The 13,954-nt window shown below is 53.1% G+C and overlaps 4 protein-coding genes across 4 annotated transcripts; all 4 read left to right on the top strand.

Annotated features, from left to right (window-relative positions):
* Positions 1 to 778: 778 nt before the first annotated feature.
* UCRPA7_5560 (hypothetical protein) lies at positions 779 to 2,116 on the top strand (the record flags this gene model as incomplete). The annotated part of the gene is made up of 1 exon (XM_007918106.1): positions 779 to 2,116. The coding sequence occupies one exon, from the start codon at positions 779 to 781 to the stop codon at positions 2,114 to 2,116; it is 1,338 nt and encodes a 445-aa protein (XP_007916297.1).
* Positions 2,117 to 2,913: 797 nt separating this feature from the next.
* Positions 2,914 to 3,279, top strand: UCRPA7_5559 (hypothetical protein; the record flags this gene model as incomplete). Its single annotated transcript, XM_007918105.1, has 2 exons — positions 2,914 to 3,112; positions 3,200 to 3,279. 2 exons carry the CDS (start codon positions 2,914 to 2,916, stop codon positions 3,277 to 3,279), a joined length of 279 nt encoding a protein of 92 aa, XP_007916296.1.
* Positions 3,280 to 6,534: 3,255 nt separating this feature from the next.
* Positions 6,535 to 8,783, top strand: UCRPA7_5558 (putative las seventeen-binding protein; the record flags this gene model as incomplete). Its single annotated transcript, XM_007918104.1, has 2 exons — positions 6,535 to 6,769; positions 6,829 to 8,783. The coding sequence occupies 2 exons, from the start codon at positions 6,535 to 6,537 to the stop codon at positions 8,781 to 8,783; spliced, it is 2,190 nt and encodes a 729-aa protein (XP_007916295.1).
* Positions 8,784 to 9,537: 754 nt separating this feature from the next.
* Positions 9,538 to 11,885, top strand: UCRPA7_5557 (putative chromatin remodeling complex subunit protein; the record flags this gene model as incomplete). The annotated part of the gene is made up of 3 exons (XM_007918103.1): positions 9,538 to 9,850; positions 9,943 to 11,773; positions 11,840 to 11,885. The coding sequence occupies 3 exons, from the start codon at positions 9,538 to 9,540 to the stop codon at positions 11,883 to 11,885; spliced, it is 2,190 nt and encodes a 729-aa protein (XP_007916294.1).
* Between the last annotated feature and the right edge of the window lie 2,069 nt (positions 11,886 to 13,954).

Raw genomic sequence — 13,954 nt, 5'->3', positions numbered from 1 at the left:
GGCAGGCTTACCAGCTACCTGGCCGTGCCGGGGTCGGCTTGTACCTGGCGTTGGCTTGCATGAACTTTGAGCGGCGTGGTCTCTTGACCAGGGCTTCTCTGTTTCTGTTCCAGTGTCGCTATTGCTGCACAGAGCCGGCATATTCACGGACCCATGAGGTTACTGGGCATGGGTAACTCAACAACAGCCCACAAGTGACTTACACGGGACCACTCGCCATCGTGCCGGTCCCGTAGCTTGGAAACGTGGCCCAGGGCGACCAGGGTTTGGTGTTTGGTAACGTTGGTGCTTGGTTGACGCAGAGACTCAACGCGCGCCGGGACCCTGTCTCACGCTCACCGACTTCTTGAAATTCACACCCAGAGACCCAAAGTAAGTTAAGGTAACCAAGTACAGTCATTAGAGACTCCCGGCGTCAGGCGCTCTTCTTCTTCGTCTTCTAGCTCCGTTACAGACCCTGCGCTCAACTGCGCTAAGAGTCCCGGTGGCTCGCCTACCGCTCACCTACATTTTCTTTAGGGCTTAACGCAGAAGCAAAAGTAAAAGCAAAGTCCCATGCGTTCCGATCCCCAGGGATCTCATGTCATCCATCCATCCCCCAACGACCACCGACTGTCCTTTCTTTATTGACTTTTCTTTCCCGTCCATAATCCATATTCATATGGAGTCATTCCGCCCTGCAAATTTCTTCCTCCTCCTTCTCCTTCTCCCGTCTTATATCGTCTCGTTGGTGCGTCCTTGGGCGTGAAGCGGACGCTGTCATGTTAATCTGTGCAAGATGGATTCCCTACCCGTAGAGCTCGTGAGGCTCGTCTACCAGTATTGTGATGAGCTCAGCGTTAGGAACCTCCGACTGGTGTCTGGTACTCTCGCCGAAGTGGGCTACGAGTTCCTGCTCCCTCCATCCTTCACGGCCGTGCCATGGAGAGACGACATCACGCGGCTGCACTCGATCGCAACCCACGACCGCCTCAAGGGCAGTATCGAGTCCGTGACCGTCAATTTCGCCGAAGTCGACGAATACAATGCCCGCCATGCGTCGTACTTCCAGCACTACCTCCAGGACCCGGAGGAGCGGAACGAGGTCCTGCAGGATGCATGGCTACAATATTACGATGCGGAACAGCGCCGAAAGAGCATGCCCTCCTTTGACAGCAGGTCCTCCATGGTACGAGAAGCTTTCAAGCAACTGCCCAATCTCAGGGAACTCGAGGTCACCTTCACAAAATGCCCCTTTGATATCGAAGTTCTCGAGCAGGTCTTCAAGGGCTTGCCCAACTGCAGGAAGATGGACCGCGCGCAGGCATTGAAGAACCTGAACGTCATCATCTCCGCGGTCCAGTCCACTCAGCTGGCTGCTCTCACCGTTGATCGCTTTCCGTTAGAGATACTCAAACTACCTAACGACCGCAGGCATTGGTTTGACTGCGGACACAACTCCTTCGCAGGGCTCTCTAAGCTCGATCTGACCATCGACCCTTCCAGCATCCTCTTTCCCGCCTCAAGGTTCCGGGCCGTCAAAGGCTTGGGTCATATCCTGCGCTTTTCGCCCAATCTCACGCATCTCTCTCTTGCTTTTCACGTTTATGGATCTCCGCGGTCCAAGTTCATACTGTGGTTCAACACTCTAGTTGAGGATTTCACATTCGAGAAGTTGACGGACCTGAAATTGGAAGGAATGTCATGCGATGAGGATGACCTGAGGGAGTTCCTGTCCAGGCACGGCTCAACCCTGCAGCGTCTGCGACTTGGTGGCCGGGGCCTTGCAAAAGCATATGAAGGTAGTCTAGGCGGTATTCACCTATGCCGGGGGACTTTCAGAAAGCTCTTCACTTCACTCCGGCCACGGCTACCGAAACTAGAGCGACTCCATCTGGAAGGCGACTTCGAGTGCGGCTCCGTCGAGTCCAGGGGTTATGAGACCTACAGCTTCCATGCTGTGACGGATGATGATTGGAATGATATAAGCGGCCAGCGGCGCCCTTGGAAACAATTAAAGACGATTGACGGTTCCGAATTCGAGAACTTCTTGCTTAAGGGAGGGAAATACCCAGGGATGGTCTCGTCCGGGACATCGACTCCTGCCTCGATGCCATCGGCACCGTCGACACCGTAAGGTTACACGAATGATGTTTATGAACTCGGTTGGCTGATTGTGCGCCAAACTTCTTTTTCAAGATTCGAGGGGTACCAGGGGGGAAATCTGGGTTTTTTCTTCTTTTTTTTTTTTGGCTTCCTTACTTATAGATTGTAAACTAGATCACCATGGCGCGGCACAGGTCGTTTGTGTTCTAGAAAGGCTTTCTCTGCTCACAGCAGGCTAAAAACAACTACCCAACTATATCATTTTATAGAGCAGCTTCGGCAAAGGAGTTCAGGTAATAAACCTGCCAAGGAAATACCATCGGTTCTTTCTCCATCTGTCCAACGGTCTGCGAGATTTTTGAGCCACCTAACTCCCTGTTTCCGTGCGTCTAGCCCAGCTGAAATCGTGCCTGATGATCCTAACAATATGCACCATCGAGGTGGGTGCGACCATATAAGCCTGTCGATGAAGCCGTCTTGCATATGTGTGGCCGGTCCAAAACCTGCTCGAAAGAGAGGGGGTGCTTTTGTGGGTGGTGGCGAACTGACGTCCAACACAAGCCACAAGCGCCTCTGATGGGACGTCACTGCGGATCGAGCCTGCCTCACACACGAGCTGAAGAGTCCCCCAGATGGGGGGGATATAAGGGAGCCTCGAACGAAGGAAACCGATCATTCCTGTCTAGAGCCTCTTGTCTTTCTATTCAATTGATTTGCACTTTCAACTCCCTGAGACACGTGCAGCATCTCAGTCACCTATAAAATACCTGTTCATCGACCTTACCTATACCTATCAAGACTAGCTGTCTGGAATTCAGACTATTCACAATGGAGACCACCTACCAAGTCCTCATCTCGCTCATCACCATCATCGCCGTCATGGTGGCCGGCTGGTTCGCCTACGACCAGGGCTACCTCGACCCCGTGATCGAGAAGATCGGCGAGTACATGTTCAAGGCCAAGGCCAAGGCCGAGGAGAAGAAGATGGAGGCCGAGGGCCTGAAGCGCGGCGAAGACTTCGTCGACTGTAAGTTTCACCCGCCGCCCCCGGCTTCCCTGATGAATATGCCTGCATGGTAGGAGAAGTCTGTTACTGACCTTTTCGTCTACAAAGCTCAACTTACGGGCAACCAGCAGGCCGACGACGTCAAGGCTGGACTGGGTTCCTTCGGCAGCCTTAAGAAGGACTCTTAAATGACGAGCCGGTGCGCCGCATCACACCGAACATCTCGCCTCGGACGATGGAGACACTTCAGATATCGGACTACGCTATGATGGCGAGCGGGGGAAGTTGGCAGCTTTAATGGGTTATGAAACGATGCAACGAAAGGACTGGAAAAGGCGTGTACTTGTAATCGTGTAACGATAGGCGTTATTACTGAATCGTACGGAGGCACTGAGCAATAGACATGATTGGCAACACCTCCACTCGAAACTAAAATCGACACCTAGAATTGTGATTGAGGTAAAGGTGTTATGTCCAAATCCCAAGCGGACACAGGAGTGAAGAACGGGACGGAACATGCCAGCTCCTTGTTTGCCTCTCCTGACGGCTTCTGAAGGTTATCCTGCGGCCGTTGATTGGCAATTTAGAAAACTGTTTTGACGATGTTTCGCGGCCTGGGTTTCCCCGTCGACAAACGGATGCCTCGTGTTTCTCACAAAGAACCCCTTTTCTGACTCCGTACCTGACTGCTGTATATCTGATACGGCCCATGAGGATACCCAGAGGAATTGGCGAGATTGCAGGTTTGGCTGCGCCTGGCGGCTGTAACACCACGATCTGGGGCCACCCCCAGATTAGCGACATGGCCAGTGCTTCCCGTGTGTATTCAGAGACATGACGAAAGATGAGACTTGTGGAAGGGGGTCTATGATTAGCATCTTGATGATTGCGATCCTCAGTGGTATCTTGTTTGATTGACTGCTCCAATTGGGATAGAAGCTTGTTTTGTCCAGATCTGATCAAGAAATGGTCCCGGGCACTGGGCACCTCCTTTCCAGCATGAATGGGAATGACGACATTTCGGGAGGGTAGCAGGGCTGGAGCAGGCTGCTGAGCCACCCCTCCACAGAGGGGCCGGGTGTGGACCGGCAGAGGAGGCCGCACAACAAGGGGAGCCCCCGGTCGTGTCCGTGGAGCGCAGTCTGGGCTCTAGTCTACATAGTAGGTCCATAATCATGGGCGGACCGGAGCTTGTTAGCATGTGTGCACACGCGTGTGGGATGGTGGAGGCTGGCTCGCCCATCGTAAGGTATGGCGCTTGGCCTGCTTGATTGCTTGCTTGATGCGTGCGTGCATGAACATGAACGATCGCACGGCAAAAGGTGAGCAGGTGCCCGCGGGTTGGTGCCACTCGGTTTGAATACCGTGAAGCAGTTAAATTGGCGGCATATAGGTAGCATCATGGCATGTGCGTTGAAGTCAAACAGTCATTCTGCGGCTTCCACTCGAAAGTCTCGCAATGCACGTGGCTCCATTCCAGAGATACACCAACGGAAAGGAAAACGCCTTCACAGTTCACGCCGGCGGTTTCGAGATTCGCTGTTCCTGCAAAGAGTGAAGAATGGTACGCTATCCCGTAGCCTGTCTGGCTTCGTGGCCCTGACTAAGAGGGCGTGGAGGGCGTTACTGTATGGGCGTTAAGGAACGCAGTGCGTGTGTGGTGGTCTGAGTCAGGAGTGCGTGGTTTGCGTAAGACGGGCTAGCCTTTGCAAGCTGAGGGTTTTGGGGGTCTTAATTCAAGCTGAATGAGTGCTTTTCGTTCGGTCGGCCGGACTTGCAGCTGGCGACGACGAAAGGAGAGATTTACTTCCAATTTGGGGTGCTTGATGATCATTTCGGGGGCTAGCATCTTGAGGTGTGCCCTCCTTGCTGCATGATTCGGATGAGATGTTGGACAGAAGGGAAGGAGATGAGATGATCAAAGTTTGTGATAAGGAGGTCTTATTAGATGCCCTCAGGGACTATTAGACTGCTCCATTGCATTCTATCACAACAAAATATCCAATCCGGCCGCGCATAGGTGAGCTGAGAGGCTCCGTGGCAGGAATGCGGCCGAGTCAAGCTACCCTTTTAAATCCACACAACAAGCGGGATTTGACTTTTCTTTTTCGATAAAACGTGAGACAATAGAGAGGGGGCACCCGGGGGCTAACTTGGCGTGTGAATGGATGCTTGGACTCTGCTGCTGTAAATATGCTACTGTTGGAGCATAGCATAGGGCGACTGATCTCATGGCATGCTCGTCAATTAGATTGAGTGCCCTCCACCAGGCTCTTTTGCTGCACTTGCCTGCACTGCGACGCAATACCGTTGCGGTCAAGTCAATATACGAGCGCGCGTAGCTGGGCATTTGCCGTAGCCGAGAGGGCTGGTTAATCAATAATCAGGTACACAGCGCTGCACTTGACAGTAGCCAAACCCGAATGCTACCCACACTGATGCACGTTGTGCCCTCTCTGGACAGCACAGCTCGATCAGGAGCCAAAGTCTGCCACCTAGAGTGTAGGCCCCGCGACTATCGCTCGTGCGTTCGTTCGTTCGTTCAGCCATCCTCGGCATGCGGTTCGCTCACAAGCTCCCATCATCATCAGGCATCATGGAGCATGGAGCATGGAGCATGGAGCATGGAGCATGGGTACAGTATCAGGTGGGGTGTTGCTCGGGCCACAGCACCATGCAGCCTGTCGGCACCGGTGGTCCATACGACGAGTGAATGCAGTATGCAGACGGCGCTTGACCCAGCGTAGCAAAGAGCGGCCGCAGCTGGTGGTGAGAAGAGACTGGCAAGACTTGGAAGGGCTGGCGATACTAACGCAGTCCGTACGTAGAGCAGCGTAGTACGAGAAAGTCAAAGAGTAGCGCAATGCACGTTTCCCGAGTTGAATGACAAGCCCGGTGGCCCCTAGTCGGCCCCGGGGGTCCATAAAGCGACTGTTATTTTTTTTCTCGCAGTAAAAGCAAAAGCCTGCTCGTGGCCCCCGGAAGTCCAGCCACGAGATCCCACTTATTCTGCTTGGGTCAGGCCTGTCCAGCTTAGTGGCCCACGTCACCATACGCCCAATCCCAGCTACTATTCCCAGTGTGAAGTGGTGAAGTGTGTGCCCACTCGCTGGCTGGCAGTGCTTGTGCAGCCTTTTTTCCCCTTCCCCGCCCTGTCCCTGCCAGTCAAGTGAGCGAGTGAGCCTGGATTTCGGTTGGCTGACCTTACCTTACTTGCCTTACATGCCAGGGCCGTCCTCGCCTTCGCCGTCGCCTCGTCTTTGTTAATCTTGGTCAGGGCTGGCCAAGCTGCCAAAATCTTCACAAACCTCCATCCCTTCCGCTCAACGCTTCTCTTTTCTCTCCTGTTCTGGCCTCACCGTCTGCTCACCGTGTCGGCGTCTCGCATGATCTCAACTTAATGGCAGGGCGCATGCCAAGCCATCGCAGCAGACACGGTCAACATGCAGCGCGTCTCTTCACTTCTCCCTTCGTGGGACCGCCCCAAGCCGCCCAGTAACACCTCCAAGGCTCCCGCGCCCTTGGAAAAGGTCTGGGGATGGGCAGGCAAGATCGCACCCAAACACCTCAGCACAAGCAGCGTCAGCGCGCCTGCTCGTTACGGGCGAGAACATTACTGGCCTACCAACCTCGATCGTGAATGCGAAAAGGCCGCTCGCATTCTGCAGTCCTTTTGCAGTATGTCTCATCTTGTTGCGTTGTGCCAATTTGGCGGCTTGTACTAATACGCTGTGTAGGTGATGGCTACCTAGTCCAGGACGACAAGGGCTCTGCACCCACGAGTCCAACGCAGTCAACTTTCCCGAATACACCGAAACAGTCTGTCAAAAACATTCCCCCCAAAATAATACAAAATGCCGTCGGCCTCGCCATCTTCTCGTGCATGCGGTCCGGCCTCTGGATGTCAGGCTCGGGTGGCTCGGGCATTCTCATTGCCAGGAAAGCTGACGGCACATGGTCGCCACCTTCTGGTTTCCTCCTCCATACCGCTGCACTGGCTTTTGTTATTGGGGTCGACATTTATGACTGCGTCCTCGTCATTAACAGCGTTGCGGCGCTGGAGCTGTTCACCCGGCCCAGGGTAACATTGGGCGCTGACGTCAATCTCACCGTCGGACCCTTGGCAACTGCCGGCCTCCTAGACACCGAACTTCGATGGAAAGAATTAGAGAAGACCGTCTTAACTTACCTAAAAGCAAAAGGCCAACACAGGACCGTTAATATCGATGGGTCGCTCGTTACGGAGCGTGGCAATGAGAATGAGCGGTTCTACGGCGCTAACGTAGCAGTCCTTGACATCCTGGCTGGCAATGTTCGAAAGGACATACCCGAGATCAGGCCTCTTTACGAAGTTATCAAAGCAGCTGAGGGCAGGACGGATTTCGACGCGGCGCTTTTGCAGCAATTGGCTCTGCAACCTGCTCCTGGAGATGCCACGATTGAGACGCCAACAATAACACCCGCAACACCTGCGACACCTGCGTTTGGCTTACCGAATGCTGATGATCCCGATCCCTTTGGCGTGATTGCCCTGGAGATGGCCGGCCTGGAAATCCGCGAGGCTGGCACAAGACACAGACCAACCAGCAATCAGTTCGAGTACAACCCGGCTCCCACAAGCCCCATGTTCAACAAATTCAACCGCGAGAGCGTGGATACGGCCTTCTCACGTAGCAACAGGGGCAGCTATATGTCAACCAAGACGGTAGCTAGCCGAATGACAGACGCTGGCACGCAAACCGATGTGGCTGACACCCCAGAGACCAATGTGAGCCCGGGTAGCAGCGATGACGGCAAGGAACTTTCTTTGGCTGAGAAATTGCCAATCGTCAATGAACCTGAAGAGATTGACTACACCAAAATAGATATGAGCGCCATTAGGCACTTGAGCCAGGAGTCTGTTCCTGACATTGTGGAGCCTTCAATTGACTCCGTTACATCACCGAAAGAGGAGCCGAAGGAGGCACCAAAGGCGAAAGAAATTGTGGCACCCCAGGAGAGCAAAAAGGCAGATGAGGCTGCTGATGAGTCAAGCACTTTTTCGGATGATGAATGCGACGAGGACGCGGATGACGAGGATGAGGATGACAACGATGATGAGGAGGCCGTGATTTTTGAGGTCGCCACAGCTTCCCAGCCACAGCGAGCTGCAATCTTATCGTCTCAAGTCACACAAGTCATTCAAGTCAAGGGTGCCCTGGTCAACATCCCGAAACGAATCCCTCCTCCGCTTCCTCCACGAAGCCCGGCCCGCACGTCCCGAGCAAGCAAGAGCGAATTCGGTGACGTGTCTTCGCTCCGCAGCCCCCTCAGAAACTCATTCCAGTCAAGTTTGAAGACCGACGAAGATGCAGCTTCTGTGAAGGAGGAGGCTATCCAGACCTCGCCACTAGATGAGGCGGTTGCACAGCTTGAGAAGGTGGACAGGCTCGAGGTGAAGGGCCATCAAAGAAACTCATCTTCTGTGTATACCACGGTAGTGGAGAACCGTCTGAGTATTGATAGTGTGCCCCGTACACCATCTACGTTCCAGACGCACGATCGAACTTCTTCAGGAGAGGAGGACCACGAGCCCCGAACGCCAAAGGCAGAAGACGATGATGCTCACTCGCTTTATGACGAGAAAAAGGAGACAAAGGACGGGCTAAAGATCGAGCCTAGCCAGGATGTTCCTCCAATCCCTGTCTCTTGAAGGTTTCGCTAAAGAATTGCATGAGTATGTCTGAATTTGGCACAGGCTGGGATTTGTATCGGCTGGGTCCTTCGTTACGGGATGTTTATAGATGGCCAACTGGCCTTTTGCGGCGCATACCGCGCATGATGGGAAACATTACTGGCGTCACTACTTCAAGGGAAACCAAAGCATTATATTTTCGATGGCGTTGGCTGGGACGTGTTGTGGTTTACCTGGGATACCTGCCGCGGAATCTGGCGCTGGCGGGGACACCCAGCTTTTGGTATATAAAGATTACCTTCTCCGGCGCTTTTGGATCAAGCCAAGGAGAAATTGACGAGAACTTGAGGGAAGAGAGAGGTCTATACCTCTTGGTGCTTAAGGATCATTTCCATATATCAGAAGTAATGACAAGTCTTACGGTAGATGAGTCCTGATTGTCAGGATATTAGTTCTGACAAGACGCTCTAATGAAGAGCTCAAATTTATACGACTCTTAATGATCCACGATACATCTTGTTTCTTGTGATACCAGTATGTTAACTGCATGAGATAGTTCAGGTTCTTCAAATCAAGCAAAGGAGTCCCTAGGTGAATCAAGGGGGCTGGAAGAGTGATTACGTAAGGCGCACGGACCATTTTGCTGCCGTCCCCAAAAAATTCGCGACAGCTATTCAGACTGCTGCTCGTCGCGCCGCGAAACGCCAGGGCAAGCTCAGAAAATAGCCAAGTTGTCCCCCCCCTCATCAGCCACGACAACTCCACACTCAAAATGTCTGCTCAGGCGGGAAAATGGAAGGAGGAGCAGGTGCTCGTCATCTGCCCCGGCAGCCAGACAACAATGGCACAGCTGGGCTGCGGAGAGCTGACGCCGCCCGCCTACCGGTTCCCCACGCGCATGTTCAAGGACGAGGACAGCGACGACTGGCAGCCGTACCACACCTACAAGAGGAAGAAGGCGACCGCGGTCAATGGCAGTGCGAACGGGGTGGTGGCAGGTGGTGATGCGCCGAAGAAAGAGGAGGAGGAGTATGAGTATATCGAGGACCCAGACTCCACCGAGGGAGCTGTCTATCCCATCCAAGGTACGCAACGCCCTCTCTATCGGGCTGCAGCATTGCTGCATGTCCACTCTCGTCTACCTCACCGCACCGTTACTAACGTTGACTCAACCCAGGCGGCCGCATCGTCAACATGGATGCCTTCCTAGCCTTCCTCGACCACGTGCATGGCACCCTAACCACCACCTACCACAACACGCCCATCATGCTCATGGCCTCGCCGCAATGGACGCGCCCTGACTGCGAGACCATCTCGCGCTACATATTCGAGAAGACAAAGACCCCATCGCTATGCCTGATTCACAGCGGTATCGCCACGCAGTACGGCCTGAAGTGGTCTAACATGACCGTGGTAGATATTGGCTTCGAGAAAGTCGACGTCACGTGTATCTACGACAGCCGCGTCGTCAGCCACAAGGACCTGGGCTACCCCGGCGGCGAGCCCGGCCAGGAGGGCCCGCGGGCGATCAGTGGCGGGGAGGTGTTCACGCGGAAACTGCAGCAGCTGCTGAAGGACAAGGACTTCTCGTACGAAATGGCCGAGCAGCTCAAGAGGAGCCACATCTGCGAGGTGCTGCCGTACGCGCCCGATAGCCCACACCTCATGGAGCTGCCCGAGGAGACGGCCTCGAGTCAGGTGCCAGTGGCGGCGGCGGCCCCTGCGAACCCGGCCTCCGCGGCGTCGGCGACGACGGTGGACGGGCCCAAAGTCATAGAGCCGGCGCGCCAACCGGCGGCTCCCGGGGTGGACGATGATGACGATGTTAATGGCGAGACCAAGGGTGTCAATGAGGACGGTGTGCTTGATGTCGCTAGTATCGTCACTAGCGGCCAGACGAAGGAATTCTTGGCAAAGAAGGAAAAGGAAAAGCAAGAGAAGGCCAAGACGAGACAAAAAGGGAAGGGCCAGGAGGCGGCCGATGCTGCGGCAAACAAGCCAGTCAGGTTACCAAACTCTAAGAGGCTCAAGAACATCTTCCACTACGAGGAGATCGTTCAAGAAGATGCTCCAGCGCCCGCTCCTGCTCCTGCTGCTGTTCCGGCACCGAAGCAGAATGGTGCCCCTAAGGAGGTGGACATGAGCGACGCAGCACCACCCGCCGCACCAGCTGATGGCGATGCCCAACCAACGACCGAGGAGGGGCCCAAAAAAGAGGGCGCTGAAGAACAAGAGAAGCCGGTGGAGAAGCCCGCTGAGGAGCCCGCCGAACCGCCAAAGGAGCAGTCCAACGGAGATGCAGTTAAAATCGATGCATTCCTTCCACCTCCAGATTCAACCGCTGTTGTGCCCTCAGAGCCAATTTCGAGGCGCATCCGTCGGGATATTGAGATTGGTCTTGAGCGATTCACATTTGCGGACAGAGCAGAGATTGATCGAATTGTCACAACTATCTACCGAGCGGTGCAGGGAATCGAGGATATGTACATGCGTCCGTCGTGCTGGGAGAATCTTGTCTTCGTCGGCAATGGCTGCCGAGTTCGCGGACTCAAAGACAATATCATACAGACTCTGCACGCGCGGCATCTCATCTCTCCTAGCACGGCGACGATGTTCACCTCAGAACTCCCCTCCAACCTCGCCACGCCCTCAGGTACCGGCTCCCAGACCCCAACAGGCAGCTTCACCGCCCCGCCCCATCAGTTGCCTACCTCTTCGTCCGTCAATCCCCTCCTACAGGCCGCGACAACGGCATCACTAGGCCTGCAGACGGCGGGCTCGAACGCAGGTGACGCGCCGCACTCGCACCACTTCCACAGCCAGACCCCGACGTCGATCAAGCTGGCGCCGCTGCCAACGTACCTCAGCGAGTGGACCAAGAATGGCTTCGAGGAGGCCATGTTCCTCGGCGCGCAGGTTGCAGCGCGGTTGGCATTTTGCGTTCACAACATGGACGCGCAGGGCTTGGAGAGCCAGCGGATGATGAGCCTGAACAGAATTGATTATAAGTATGTACCCCCTTTACCTCTCTCACTCATATTTCTAAACTACGCTGACATGATGCCTTGCTATAGCGAACTGGGACCCAAGGGAATCCGGACGCATTCCATGCTTGGTTAGGGGGGTTGTGGTAAAGTGATTTGCTCAATGCGTTATGGGAGTTTTATTTAGGGCGATGCGATTGATTCCCTAGGGGGCAGATTTTAATCTGAACTGGTTAAGGAAATAGGACTCAAGAAGATAGTGACTTTCGAACTAAGCCGTCGAAATGAAGAGCGGTTAGAAGTAATCCCTCTGCTGTGTACGAATAGTCTGGTAGCGACCAGGTCCAGTGTCTAGGTATTGAATTATCGAGTGCTGCAGGCCTGGTCTAGGAAGAAAGCTGAAATACATTATATGGGAACTATGATGGCCTTGTTGCGGTGAGAACGAGCATTCTACTGAGGTGAACTGATTCTATAAGTGATATGACATAATGTGTGTAATAACAAAGCACTCCTAGCTCCATGTCTCAAGTGGTCGTATTCAAAACTATCCTTCAACAGAGCTACATACTATCTTTGGCAGCGCAGAGCAGTAATAGGTATTTCTTGATTACTACCCAGCTCTGCTTCAACTCAACCTCATGACTAAACTTACTTTCATACTCTAGTGTTGATTGGTCCTTGACTGAACAGCCAGATTTCAACCGCCAGATTTCATCTTTCTGCACATATAGGCTCAAGGTTCTATGTTCCTCCACCATCCATCTAGTAGCTACTTATGCCCGGACAATTGAATGTGTTTGTTATATTATTCTGCTGTCTAAGTAGCTAACTCAAATAGCCTGGCAGTATTATCATTCCCGCCCAAGCTCTTCATGATCATCTGATATACCAATCAACCAATCAGTCATTGTGCTCTCGGGAGTTGCCACTACAAGGTACCATAGAGACTGAACAGGAGGCTCTGCGGGAGGAATGAAGGGGGGACGAAGAAACGCAATCATCTCCATACTTGGTCCTGCAAAGGCGGGTGGCTGGTGACGATCATTTCAGCAGTTCGCGGCTCGCTTACTGGTTGGCTAGCTGATTTGTAATGCATGCATCCGGTCTGAGAGTTCTACGCCCTATCGGTCGAGGCTCGATAATCCATATTGAGTCTTTAGCTTGTTCAGCTGGGATGACAATGTGGATTGTTGCAGTATATAGCCAGCATTTCATCCAATCATCTGCCATAGCAATATCATTCAATTGTGCATATGCAGGCTGGGATGCAACAAACCCCTCTCCGGCCGAAGCGATTGTTCAAATTGGACGAGGCTATGGTACTTGTACAGGATGAATCAGGTCTATTGAAGAAGGCCTCGCATGCTCTCAATGACAAGCTTGACTACTTAGTTATTTGGTAAGTACAGATACATTATACGAAACTTTGAATAGGGGAAACCGCACTTCCTGCGGCTGAAGTCATCTTCGTCTGGCCCGAGGGGAATTGAGCCCCCAAACCACTTGATGATCATCTTACATTATATGATGTCTCTGGAACGGCCCCCACAGCTTTTGACATAATTTTAGCATAGTCTACAATCAGTTATACCCCGTACAATCCCTTCCTCGTCAAGGAAACCGCCTCGAAACTAGTTGACAATTATTCACAATACAAAGCTAACCTGTAATCAATCTCTTCGACAACCCGTTGCGCCGCAGAATGACTCAAATAACCTCACCAAATGGCGAAAGAGCTTGTTTCCCATCGATTAATACGGCCAGCAGTGGTGACGAACCCACATGCCTTAGTTCCGAAAATCACCAGATTAGCGACTATCTCTCTCACTTTCTTGGTTGCATTGAATTTGGACGTCGGAAACATTTTTTCAACAAAGATGGCTGCCTCTGGAGAGATGAACTTGAGCGGCAGAAACGCGTCTTGCCCTTTCAATCAGATGACAAAACATATGAGAAAAAGGTCGACGAAAAGCTGTGTCGCAGCATTGACACATGTATTGACGAACTCGTGAGAATCAAGAAACTGCGTAAAGCTTTGAAGGTCTCTCCCAAACACGGGGACTTGATTAGGCGCATCGAAGAAAGCCGGCAGGTGTGGAGGACATCAGCACAAGGTGACATAATTGAGGTTGGCAAATGGAGTCAACGAAAGCAAAGACTGGAGGACTTTGAGATAGAGAAAGTCATTGAGGATCTAAAAGC

Source organism: Phaeoacremonium minimum (genome assembly GCF_000392275.1).
Source record: "Phaeoacremonium minimum UCRPA7 unplaced genomic scaffold PA7_03_scaffold_415, whole genome shotgun sequence".
NCBI classification, from domain to species: domain Eukaryota; kingdom Fungi; phylum Ascomycota; class Sordariomycetes; order Togniniales; family Togniniaceae; genus Phaeoacremonium; species Phaeoacremonium minimum.
Note: the sequence above shows the minus strand (reverse complement) of the source record. Positions and strands in the feature narration are given on the sequence as shown.